The sequence below is a fragment of the Amblyomma maculatum genome, chromosome 7, assembly GCF_055883805.1.
Source record: "Amblyomma maculatum isolate TAMU_Amacu chromosome 7, ASM5588380v1, whole genome shotgun sequence".
NCBI classification, from domain to species: domain Eukaryota; kingdom Metazoa; phylum Arthropoda; class Arachnida; order Ixodida; family Ixodidae; genus Amblyomma; species Amblyomma maculatum.
The window spans coordinates 6,964,812-6,978,126 of NC_139350.1; the positions used below are offsets into that span (position 1 = coordinate 6,964,812).

General features: G+C 50.6%; 1 protein-coding gene across 1 annotated transcript in view; it reads right to left on the reverse strand.

Annotated features, from left to right (window-relative positions):
- The window catches only part of LOC146182667 (alpha-amylase-like), an 81,706-nt gene that overhangs the window by 33,539 nt on the left and 34,852 nt on the right, over positions 1-13,315 (reverse strand). The window contains exon 4 of the mRNA XM_084609574.1: positions 3,854-4,175. Within this exon, the coding sequence (XP_084465700.1) occupies positions 3,854-4,175 (322 nt within the window). The remainder of the gene's footprint in view (positions 1-3,853; positions 4,176-13,315) is intronic.

The window sequence follows — 13,315 nt, forward strand, 5'->3', positions numbered from 1 at the left end:
GCGGTCTGCGGTGTCAGTATCATCCGCTTTCTCAGTTGAAAAGGTCACGGTACGCTTCCGGAGATCGATAATGGCCCCATACTCCCGAAGAAAATCGACACCAAGGATACAGTCACGGGAGCAGTCAGGTATTACAAGGCAACTTACAACAAACGTGGAGTTGCGAATTTGGAGTCTCGCCGTGCACTGACCGCTCGGAGTTACGACATGCCCGCCAGCGGTTCGAATCTGCGTGCCAGACCATGGCGTCATCACTTTTTTTAGAAGCGCCGCTAGCTTCCCGCTTAAAATCGAAAAATCGGCACCAGTGTCTACCAATGCGCTAACCTTATAGCCGTCGAGGAGCACGGGTATATCCAGCGAGAGTCTGTGTTCACGTGTACGAACTGTCGTCGGGGCCGTCAAGTCGCGGTCACTCACAGGTCGCGTTGTCGGGGGGTCTTCGTCGCGTCGATTTGAAGCGGCCTCGCCCCCTGAGGTCGCTGTCTTTAGTTTTCCCGGCTCGGACTTGGCGACCGTCGCTGCGCCATCCCGGATGAGCTGGGCTGCGAGGATAGTCGGTGTAGAGACGGAGATCGTGACTGTCGTCTAAAAGTTGGCGCCATGCGCTGCTGGGCTACGTAGTCCTCAATATCCCGGGGTCGTTGGCCTAAAGGAGGGTTACGCATGTCGATGGGGAAACCCTTCAGTCCCAGTTGTCGATATGGGCACTGTCGATACAGGTGACCAGCTTCTCCGCAATGGAAGCACAGGCGCTGCCGATTTGGGGCACGCCACAGGTCTGCCTTTCGCTGGGGTGGTCGGCGGTTGTCGTTGTACGGCTCGGGGTGGGCTGAATAAAGTGAGCCTTGGTCGGGTGGCAGAAATTGCGTGGAATCAGTCGGGGGACGTCGCAAGATTTCCGCATACGTTGGCCGACAGGCCTCGGTGGAAAAGGATGGCGGGTTAGCAGCTGGTACCGAAGGCCGAAGTGCTTGCTGGAGTTCTTCTCGGACAATACTAGCGACAGAGCTGACCGTCGGCTGGGGAGCACCGAAAAGCTTCTGGAGCTCTTCGCGCAAAATGGAGCGGATGATGTCGCGAAGAAGATCCGGACTAGCCCCGAAGGCTGAAGGCGGCTCAGTGAGCGAAGCGGCGAGTACCGGCCTGTCATAGGTCGCAGACCGCTGCTGGAGCATCCTTTCCATCGTGATTGCTTCCGAAACAAACTCGGCAACTGTGCTCGGCGGGTTGCGCACGAGCCCAGCGAACAGTTGTTCCTTAACGCCGTGCATGAGATGGCGCACCTTTTTCTCTTCGGGCATGGCCGGGTCAGATCGTCGGAACAACCTAGTCATGTCCTCCACGTACATGGTTATGGTCTCGTTCGGCATCTGTATTCGAGAGCGTAAGGCCCTTTCTGCTCGTTCTCGGCGATCCGGGCTGGTGTAGGTGTCCAGGATGCAGCGGCAGAACTCGCGCCACGATGTTAGCACGCCTTCACGATTCTCGTACCAAGTACGAGCGCCATCTTCCAGGCTAAAGAAGACGTTCCTGAGCTTTGCGGCGTCGTCCCACTGATTAAATGCGGCGACCCGTTCAAACTGGGTGAGCCAGTCTTCGACGTCTTCCGTCTGACAGCCGTGGAAAGCCTTAGGCAGTCTTGGGCTCTGTAGAGTGTAGTACGTTGGAGTTTGCATGACAGGTCGAGGGGCGGCTGCGGTGGTGAATTCCAACGGCCCGTGCTCAGGTGGTAGGCCTAGGTTCCTCCGGCTAGCGCGGTGAACAGGAGTGTCGATTGGCACAGGACCTGAATCCTGGGTATGCGGAGGAGTGCGGGACATATACTGGGATCGATACCCTGCGCCGACACCAAAATATGTCACGGACAACAGGGCTAGACTTGACTAAAACGCCGGGGCGAAGCTGTACCAGCAGGCGAAGTTCGGCACACAGCACGCGAGAGTCAACTTCAGTGTCCTCTTCTTCCAGGTGAAGCAAGAACATGGAGACACCAGGTGGCAATACCAATGAATACGCTGTTGTGATCAGTGAAGAAGTGTGTCTTGGTTTCTGCTTTGTTGATGGCGCATGTTGTTTCTGGTGACACTCTATGGAATACCAAGTCCAAACTTCTGGCCCAATGTTTGGTTAACTTGGGTTGTTGCGGATATAACTCCCAGTGAAACCACTCTTCCACAGCTTGGACGAATGAAGAGTCCTTGTCTTTGTTGATGCCCCTGGTCACGAGCACTAACTCCTTTTCGTTGCACCCAAAGATATCAGTGGAGATCACTTCCAAGGCAGTCGATCGCTTGCCTATGGAGCGAGCGCAAGAGCGAGCGAATGCGATTGAGCAGCGTTCACCTCGCCTCTGTGCAACCGCCGCGAAGCGAGTGCAAGAGCGAGCGATTATCGCGTTGCTACGGCAATGGCGTTGCCATGGCGACGGCGCGCCTGATGCAGCTGAGCGTAAAGCCCCTTGCTGAGCGTAGCTGAGCGGCGCACGGGGCGACACACCACGGCGCACAGAGCACAGGCCAAGCTGAAGAACGGTTCTACCAAGCGTAGTAAAATAAAACTGTTTAGGCCGTTGTCAATTGGGAAATTGCTATGTAACCTGGCAAGGATTAGCCTTTTCCCCACTTTTTGCGCCCAGTGCCAGCTGGGCCAAGGAGAGTACGGAATCTTTTGTCCCACAAACCCCTTCTATTCGTGTCTAAAAAAACAATGAGAGAGCTGTAGCTGCTCAATACTGGTTGCAAGTCGTTCACTACTCGTTCCTTTTGAAGTGAAAGCTTCACTACGGCATGTAAAGCCAAGGTCGCCGTGCGTGACAAGCCGTGCGTGACAAGCCGCGGCTGCGAATGCGCTGTAACCATATGTCAACCAGCTGCGCCGTTCAACAGGAGTTTCGCTGCTGTACTCGCTACAGAGAGAAATAGGAGGGTAGCGGCCTCTCAGCAGATGTGCGTGCCGGTGCGGAGAGAAGAAGATAGTTTCCGAACTGCGCATGCACGCACAGCCCCGAAGAGCAGTCCGAGTGGAGCAGAAAAGTGTCTGCTGGCATCGCATTAGCAGGGCATGGAATTAGATTATGCCTACAACGGAGTAATTTCGAACCCCTGCGAATATTGAACGTACGCTGACATCGCACGGCAAACGGACGCCTCTCCATTTCGCCTCCATAGAAACGCAGCTGCCGGCGGTCGGCTGCGCAGCCCGGTACTCTTGTACTGAAGCCGCTTTCGCTCCACATTCGGTTCAGCAGCGTTGAACCCCTCTCTTTTAAAGCAAAAGCAAATTTTATGGCTCATGACTCGCCAGCGTGTCCGTCCGTGCGTCCGCGAGAAGTGCCCCACTTCTCGAGATTCCGAGGGATACCAATAGATTCCATTTGTCAGTCATCCTGATGACGTCATCAGAATCCAACCTAGCGCTTTAACCAATTGCGTCACGTCCGAGATCGTGAAACGCACATCATAATTCTCATTGTCTACCGTGCGGATGATAGTAGCGAGATTTTCCGAGTTACAGATACCGCGCCTTTCCTTTCCTGTAAACCAATTATAGAACATCGATGAACTCTAATGCGTTAAACAGAACGCTGGTTTGGATCCGACAAGGGGCGCGCGATGTACCGTGCGGAGCAGCAACGCTCAGACTTTCGCATTTCTTCACTGCAGATTCTGCAGTGCTCTCGGAATTGACGCTTCTTCACAGCGGCACAAAACATCTCGATCGGGAGGCGCATTTCGCGCAGAACGTGCTGCCATCAGAGACGGTATGAGTGTTTCAAGTAAAAGGTATTTCTCGACACCTAACCTCATGGAAAGTTTACCAGCTGGGGGTCATCACATTACATTCAACGTACCGAGAAAGCTGGCGTAGCCATACTCGGTGACCTTGCCAATGGGGTGGTATTGAAAGGCATTTACAGCTCCGCGCTGCTGAGGTTGGATAACCTGCAGGTAGACGAACGGCGATGAATGCTCGGGGAAGATGGTAGTGGGCAAATATTTCAGGCCATCGAAGATTCTCTTCAGGTCGTCCGGCGATATGTTTTCTGCAGCGTGAACGTAGAAGCCCGCCACTCCGAGGTCGATGAGGTCGTTGAGGAAATGCACCATTTTTGTCCGGACGTATTCGTGGCTCTGGTCCAAATCACGGCATCCGTTCAGCTCACAATTCTGCATCTGCAAATAGTCGTACAAAGATTGCGAAGCATAAAAATAAGCTTCAAAAAGAAACGAATCGATTAGTTTATTCGTTGAAGAAATGTTAAGGCTGCGCGTTGTTTCGTCTTTTCCTTTCTCCAGAATTGCGTCTTCTTTTTATACAACCAATTCTAAAGCATGTACCATCTTTGCCAAAAGTAACCAGGCTGCGTGTTCCGCTTCTCAGACGGGTAGTAGAGAATTCATGCAAGTTCTGAAGCTGTAAATATGTACAAATTAAAGGCGACCACCTGTCCTCCCTTCTTAACAAGTTGTGATCCTCTGGGAATCAATTTTGGTTTTAGAATATAAGCGACAAGCGAAACATGCAACCTGGTTACTTTTGGAAAAAAAATTGTACCTTTATCATCACAGACCGCATTTTAGGCAAATGCCTATTTTTTTCAATGCTTCGTAGGACCACCATTTTTACATATGAGCAGTTAGGCGTTGACAATATGTTTAATACTGTTTTTATAGTGCCTATAAATGCCTATTTCCGACGTCGGTGCCTAAAACTGCCTAAAACTGCCCTAACGGAAAAGGGGCCTGAAATACGTTGTAGTTTTGCTTTCAGATTCTGTTTGCTTCACTCTTCCAGTCACTCCACTCAAGGCCACTCTTCCGGCGTCGCTCCCGCGCCATATTGCGGTGCTGTACAGCATGGAGGAAGGAAACACTTTTTTTCCTTCCTCCATGCTCTACAGCATCGTAGCCCTATTCCCTCGATCCTTAAATCGAAATGGTTTCTTCGCTCTTCGCCAGATGGCGCAATGTCCCTGTAAACGTACTGCTAACAAAAACACCACAAGCGGCGCTGGCGTGTCACGAGTTGATGCATCGCGCCTCGTTATACCCTCTTTACACGGCCGGCTTAACCACGGTTATGCTTAGCCGAGGTTATGCTTATCGACGACTAGGGGTTTACACACCCCGCCGTCGTTCGCTGCGCTCGCACGCTTCACCGCCGCGGTAAATGCTGCAAGCGTTGCGAACTTGTGCACTATCATGATAAAGCTAACAGCGCGCATTTTTTGACGTTCCGCGCTCAGCACCAAGCCGCGCAAACGATACTGCAGACACAAGATGGGGCTGCAGTACGCACACGCTTGGTTGTAGGCCGTAACCGAAGACGTCGGGTGGCACAGTAGACATCGCCTATTCAATACGGGCAAACTAGTACACTGCTGAAGTAGACACGCTCGTACGCTTCGCGCACTCGGCTGCAGACGAGTAGCCTCCGTCAACACACGCCGCCATAACCACGGTTAACAACGCAAACCGAGGTCGCCAAACTCGGTTTGCGATAACTGCGGTTATGGATGTAACCATGGTTTGGTCTGCCATGTAAATGGGCTGACCACGGTTTCGCGTAACCGCAGTTACGCTAACCGTGGTTAACTCTGCCCGTGTAAAGAGAGTATTAGTCGTTATTTTCAACTGGTAAGGGATCTGCACCGGGCTTCTCAGCCATGCCGAAAGGAAAGGCCTCAAAGAGCGCATTGATTCGGCAATGGACTACTGATTCCCCATGCTACACTGCAGACAGTGAAACTGTCTTCTGCCAACCATGCGGAAAGAAGGTGAGCACGTGTTACAGACATGTGTTTTATAGAATCATTTATTGGAATTATCCGAAATTTGTGAAGTGTTACACTGCAGCTCCTCACCACGTTTATTTTACCGCGTGCCGCTAATTCAAGTAGATTGTCCGTGTTTTTATGAAATTTGCGTATTGCCCTCGTACATATTATAACTCAAAGGCTCAGCTCTTCACGCCCTAGTTGTTAGTATGTTTTATATCCTTTGTAGCAGATATCCGTGTGTTTTTCTCGCAGATTCCTTGCGAAAAAAAGTATCATCTGGACCAGCATGAAAAAACTGCAGAACACCAGGCAAATTTTTAACGCCAGAAGCCCTCATCCTCAAGGCAATCGTTCTTGACACAAGCCTTTAAGGACAATGGGAGAAATCCTTTCTGCACTGATTTATAGAGAGGCCTTAGTGGGCTGCAAACATTCCATGGACAAAAATTGAAAATCCGGTATTCAAACAGTTCCTACAAAAGTATTGCAATATGAACGTGCCATCTGAATCTACACTGCGAAAAAACTACCTCAGACCTCTGTATGAAGAAACGCTTGGAAAGATACGAGATGAGATTGGCGACTCCTGCATTTGGATCTTTGAAGAGGACCAATGGGGAAACTATAGCCTACTTTGTTAACCAATCCTTACAAGTGCTCTACCCAAATGGTGTGGAAGACAGCAAGGTTTTGCTGCTTTACACAGATGCAGCAACCTATATGCACAAGGCCGCATTTCTGCTGAAGCCGTTCTACCCGCACATGGTCCATGTCACCTGCCTAGCGCATGGGCTGCACCGTATTTGTGAAGAACTCAGCAAGCACTTCAAGGACATTAATGAACTTACTGCTTCAGTAGAGGGTGTATTTTTGAAAGCGCCTTCTCGTGTGTGCGCGTTTAAAGAGCAGGTGCCGGAAGTGCCTGTCCCGCCGGAGCCTATGAATACACGTTGGGGAACGTGGCTGCAAGCCATCGAATACTACAAATACCACTTTTCTGACCTGAAGGCCGTCATAAATAGTTTCTCAGGTCATGAGAGTGCTCTTGTCAGGAGGGCTCAAGCTGCCCTCTCTCAGGACAACCTTCAAGGAGACCTCACGAACTTGTGCGCTAACTTCACTTTTTTTGCGAGCACTATAAAAAAAATTACCTACGATTACGTTACTCACTAATGAAAAATTCGAGGGCAGCTCATCACCTGTTTCACCTTTTCAATAGATTGAGGCAAAGATTTCGAGCAAGACACGTATGTGCAATTACAGACAACTTTGTTTAATTTTTCGCGCGTATTCCTTCAAGAAACACTCCACTAACAGTTCTTGGCTGTCAGGGAAGAAGCTTTGTGGTCGGAGAAATGAAGACAGCAACTGAGTTATCAGGAGGTTGCGGGAGGCAGCGCGTGGGCCCATATGAACATTGCGCGACAAACAGATAGCAGCGACTGACTGATGCCGCTGGCGCCGCTAGCGAGTGAAGCGAGTGAGAACGGGATGCACGCACCGTGATCCGCTGATAGCGAGCCGGCCTTTCGGCAACCCGCCGAGAGCACCTTCGCCGCCGCGCAGGAAGAGGGGGGCACCCCCTCCTCCTCTTTCTGCATGGCGGCGATGGTGTTCTACGCAGTGACGTTGTCTTGACTCGCTAACGGTGGTAGCGGCATCAGTCAGTCGCTGCTAGCGCTACTTCCGGCGACCTCCCCCCCCCTCCTTTCCTCGTGCTCTCCGGTTGTTGGCGCGCTCGTGCGCCCATCGTTCGCCGCTGAGTGTACCTCCCCCCCCCCCCAACCTTTCCTGCGAGGCTCCGGTTACCGAAGCGCCGGTCGAACTGGGGGATGAAAGGGGGCGGAGCTGATTATGATGCTGACGCCGACGCGAACCCCAGGAACGGGCGCCAAAGAGCTGCGCTTTAGAATGGAATGTGGGAGTGTAATCATCATCATCATCATCAGCCTGATTATACCCACTGCAGGGCGAAGGCCTCTCCCATATTTCTCCACTTAACCCGGTTCTGTGCTAGCTGCATCCACTTGACCCCTGCGAACTTCTTAATCTCATCCGCACACCTAACTTTCTGCCGCCCCCTGCTACGCTTTCCTTCCCTTGGAATCCAGTTTGCTACCCTCAGCGACCCTCGGTTATCCTCTCTTCGCACTACATGTCCTGCCCATGTCCATTTCTCCTTCATAATTTCCACTAGAATGTCGGTAACTTGAGTTATTTCCCTGACCCAATCTGCACGCTTCGTATCTCTTAATGTTACCACTACCATGTTTCGTTCCATAGCCATCTGCGTTGTCCTCAACTTAAGTAGAACACTCTTGGCTAGCCTCCACGTTTCAGCCCCATAGGTGAGTACAGGCAAGATGCAACTGTTGTATACTTTCCTCTTGAGCGATACCGGTAAGCTGCTAGTCATAATCTGCGAGTGCTTGCCAAATGCGCTCCATCCCAATCTTATCCTTCTTGTTATTTCCCTTTCACGGTCCGGATCTGCGATTACTACCTGTCCTAAGTAGAAATATTCTCCTACCACTTCTAGTGCTTCGCTACATAAAGAAAAAGTGGTCATAAAAGCGTGAATTTCTGCAGACCACAGTTTTCGGCGCGGCGCAACTGAGCCCACAAAGCGTCCGGAAAAAACGCAGATGTTTAAATATTACCACTAGTATTTTCATGTCCAGTCAAGGAGTGTTTGCGGCTCGGTTTTTCAAGACCAACTTATTTTTCCACTCATCACTTCAATTGATTCTTCTTTTTTGGATCAGCTGATGTGATGGGCCGCTGACTGCAGAGGAAAATTGCGAGGAGAGCATCGTGTTTTCAGTAAGGATCTCTTGATGCACAGCCTCGCCTTTCGCGGCTCTCAGTTTAGGCTGTCGTCTCTGGTCGGTTGATTTTCAGTATGATTCGACTGGACCAGTTCAGTCGGTATTCCATAATTCCAGGTCGCTTATTTGCGGCCTACTTAGTCGATCGTTTTAACGTTATCGCCTATACGGGCCAAAATTAACTTTCCCCTCACTTCCTATCTTCTTTTCAACTCTAAGATGTCCTCTTCATGCTATTCATGCGCCGCAAGCACAAGCGGGTTTTGGTTCATTTTGGAAGCGAAATTCTTCACTACGAGGGTCGGAGCCGAGCTTCGCGTATGCCTTATGCCGCGACTGAGTGAAGTCAGAGCCAAGGCCAGCTGCGCAGCCCCCTCGCCAAGCTCTGCTGGCGTTGGCTAGCAACGCTTAAGAGGTGTGCGAATCCTTCTCATTAAAAAACAAATTAGTCTCTGCCCGAGAATGGAACAATCATCCCTTCGATCCCCAGCCGAGCACTGTACCGCTGCGCTACGCCCCGGGTCGTCAAACGCTCTTCATAATTCCGCTTCTCTACCTTGAGGATGATAGCGGGATTCGGCGAGTGACAGATACTGCGATCGGCGCGCAATTTTAAAGTACCAAAGACTGAAATAGTTGCCACTCAATTAGATTGACGTCAAGGCTGTGTCGTCACCCATCTGCCGTCAGCTATGAGGACCAAGCGAGAACGAGCGTGCTCTAACACCGCCGGGCGGCGCTTCTTGCCCTCCGCGAGTGACAGATGCTGCGACTTTCCTTTCCTGCAAACGAATTATAGAACACCGGTGAACGTAGACGCGCTCGACATGGAAGCCAATGAGAGTTTTGCTGCTGGCGAACGGCGCAGAAGACTGGACAAGTTAACTTCTTCTGATCCCGAGGCAGTCACAGCTTTTCGCTACGTGAATCCAGGCATAGCAGAGCTAAGCCATCTTTTTTGTTTCCCCGAATACTGTCGCGGATTGGAATCGCCTTTCTTCGGGTTTATGTCAATCCAAGAGTTTCGTGATGGAATTGAAGGATTTTTTGTATGGCTCCTAGTGTTGGTGTTTTGGGGAATGTTGGGTTTTATGTCCTGTAAATGACTTGCGGCTGTTGCGGCTGGTCGTTTCACGGCTTTTATAGTGTAGCAGTGGGCGTTGCCTAGCAGTTTGCCCCTCCTGCTTGTGTGGAATATATGGCTAGGGGTATGTCGAAGTAATTAAATAGATATCCGCGACTAACTTTGCTCTTAAAGAACATTTCCCATAAGATTTTCCACCGGATTCATGGCGTGAAAGAAAAGAGCGAACGTCATAAATAATGACGCGGAAGGATGAGGACAAAAATGCAGAAAAAAAAACCCTGTAAACCATTAAGCACGAAATTCCTTACGTTCCATGTGACGTTGGGGTTGTCTGAAAGTTGCCCTTGCCCTGTGGTGTCTAACACATATTGTTACGGATGGGATGAATTTATTCACAGACGATGGGGCATGAACTCGAGGCAGAACAGGCAGCCAGGCCAACGTGCTTTGCGCTTCCGCCTCCCCTTCTAACCACACAGTCACTTCCATTTCTTTCACATAAGTCGCTGCGTGCGCGTGGCAATTTCCCCCGTTGCAGACGAAGCTCGTCCTCGAGCAAGTCAGCTTGTACGACACACTTAGCGCTTAAGACAAGCCACATTTGCTACTTGGGTGGTGCGGTAGCGGTGATTGTGGGCGGAAACTTTCGCGATCGCATAGTTGACTTCGCTTAACCGGCTAACCACGACGAAGAGGCCAGTGTACTTAAACAAAACTTCTGGTGCAAGCCTAGCTTGCGTAAAGGGGTCCAAAGCTACATAAAATCTCTAGGAGTATATGTGGCATCAGCGTCGTGCTTGTCACAGCGTTCTTTGGAGTGGAGCTGTGAGGAAAAAGTGCGCAAGTTCACTAGACGACGAGCTTCCTCAGCACGACATACAACCTGATAGGCAAATATCACCGTGAGGTGGGGAGGAGAACATGGTGTCTAAAAACGTGCAGGGCATTCTTACATTGCGCAAATAGGACAGATATATACCCGGTGATCTCGTGCTTAGTGGTGTTGTACGCGTATGCCACGAATAGCAACACATTGTCCCAGATCCAGTGGTCCGATGCGACATACATGGACACCATGTTGGTGAGGGTGCGGTTTGTGCTCTCATTAAGAGCGTTGGTCTGTGGGTGGTCAGGTGTAGAGTGGCGGTAGTTGGGGCCACACAGCCGAAGAAATTCTTCTACGATATCAGCAGTGAACTGGCGTCTGCGGTCGATGACGATAACACAGGCAGCACGGTGATTGAGAACAATCGAGTGCAGCATAAACGACGATATATCACTTGGCGGATACGAGCGCTGCAGTGTCCGCATATCATGTCAAATATTTCACACAGACTATAACCCAACAGCGTTCTTCTAGAGAGTTGGGAAATGGGCCGAGCAAGTCAATGTCAACGTTTTCGAAAGGTGCTGATGGTGGCTTTACCTGTTGCAAAAGACCTGCAGGCAGAACGGTGCAACATTTGAGGCGCTGGATTTGGTCACAGCTGGAGACGTGTTAGCTTGTGGTCTTATACACTTTCAACCAGGGAAAGCACCGGTGTAGTCTGTGCAATGTATGGAGGTACCCAAGGTGGCCTGTGCAATGTCATCGTGCGATGCCATCCTGCATGGCGGGCAGCACATAATTGCGGAGATTTTCCCAGAGAACCAAAAGCACGGATGCACCATCAGCCGAGTAATTCTTGCACAGGTGTTCATCTTGCATGCTTAACGGTGTAGAACGTGCTCCTGGGTTGGCCGCAGTAACAAAGGGTTGCAAGTGAGGTCATTTTGTTGCTCTCGACGGAAGGTCCCTGTGTTTGAAAATGGCCTGGAAAGCAAGGCCAAACATTCATCGAAGTCTGCCTCTCCGTATCTGTTTGCAACGAATGGCGCGACAAGCAGTCAGCATCACTGTAGCAATGACCACTTTTGCAAGTGAAATAAAAGTCATATTCCTGTAGGCGTAAGATCCAACGCGCCAGACGACCAGATGAATCGCGGAGGCCTATGAGCGAGCTAAGGAAGGATGATCAGTCATGATCGTAAACGAACGACCATATGAGTATTGGTGGAGCTTGTGGACTGCAAAGGCAGCCGCTAGGCATTCCAGTTAAGCTACGGTGTAATCGCTCTCTGACTTCGTTAAGGTACGGCTGGCATACGTAGTTACATGCTCGGCACCGCTATGAATATGTACTAGCCCCGCCCCAAGGCCAACGCCACTAGTGTCAGTGTGAACCTCCGTGGATCAAACGGATGAAAGTGGCCCAAAAGGGGTGCCGAGATCAGAGCAAATTTCAGCTGGTTGAAAACCGAATCACAGTCGGGTGTCCAAACAAACTGCAAGTACTTGTGCAGAAAGCCAGTTAGGGGATATGCAAGGTAGGCAAAGCCACGGATATATCGGTGGAAATACGACGGCAGTCAAAGAAAACTCCGAAGACTTTTGATCGTACGGGGCTTTTCAGTCTCTAATTGCAGCAAGCTTCTGCAGATCAGGTTGAGTCCTTATCCACTGGGAAGCCAAGAAGAAGAGTTTGTCGTTCTTTGAAGTGGCGCTTAGAACTCAAAACGAGTCCGCAGCCTTGCTGATACAGTCAAGGAGGATTCCAAGGCATTCATTGTGCTCTTGCAATATCTTGCCAAACGTAATAATGTCATCCGAAAAGGACATACAAATATCCCATTAGCGCATTACACAATACGAACAGCTTCGAACAAGCCGTCAGGAGTCACGAAGGTGGTCTCTTCTCTGTCGCACGGGTATTTGCGAATACCCGGAGCGGAGGTCAACGGACGAGAAGTACGACACCGAGCGCGGACAGTCGACATCGTCATCAATGCGTGCGCGGCTGTTGGTACTCGTCTTTTTTGACCGCCCTTAAGTAACTATAATCGACGCAAAATTGCCATCAATTACCCGTTCTTTCTCACTAGTATTATGGACGCGGATCAAAGACTGGAAGACTCCCGAATCACTCCTTTCTGCAGCATCTCCTGGACTTGATCGTGAATAATTTTGCGTCGGCTGGAGAAACTCCATACAGTTTTTGCAGGATGGGATTAGCGTACTCCGTGTTAATTGGATGTTGCATGCTAGAGTCTGGCACCGAAGAAGAGATGCAGGGTCTGGCACCTGTCAAAGTGAAACGCAGAAGCACTAAACGCGAGAACGTCTTGTAGTGTACGTCGTTCGGTCGAGGATAGTGGCTTACTGATCATCGCTTCAAACTCATCAGAATAGTATGCTGTCTTGGAAGAAGTTCGAGGGTAATCAGAAGTGTCCGGGATAGCTTCGCAAACATAGTACTGAAATTTTGCGAGTTTCGAGCCAGCCGGCAGACGCACAGGCTGTGCGGATAGGGTCAGGGCTTACGCGTGCGTGTTACCGTCTTCTGCGTCGACAACAGCACGACGCACCAGCACATTTTTCTTCAACCCATTGCAGGGGTCCGGTTCAATTACAAGTTGACAATGCCCCTGTCGAATTCCGCAAGACTGCACGGAGATAAAAGCGGCTGTTGGAGCTGGCAAGATCACATCTTGCGTGAAAAAATCAAATCGTCGCGACTGGGGGAAGGGCTTCGACTAACGGTGACAGCATGTCTCGCCGCGTAGAGATTTCGGCGGCTC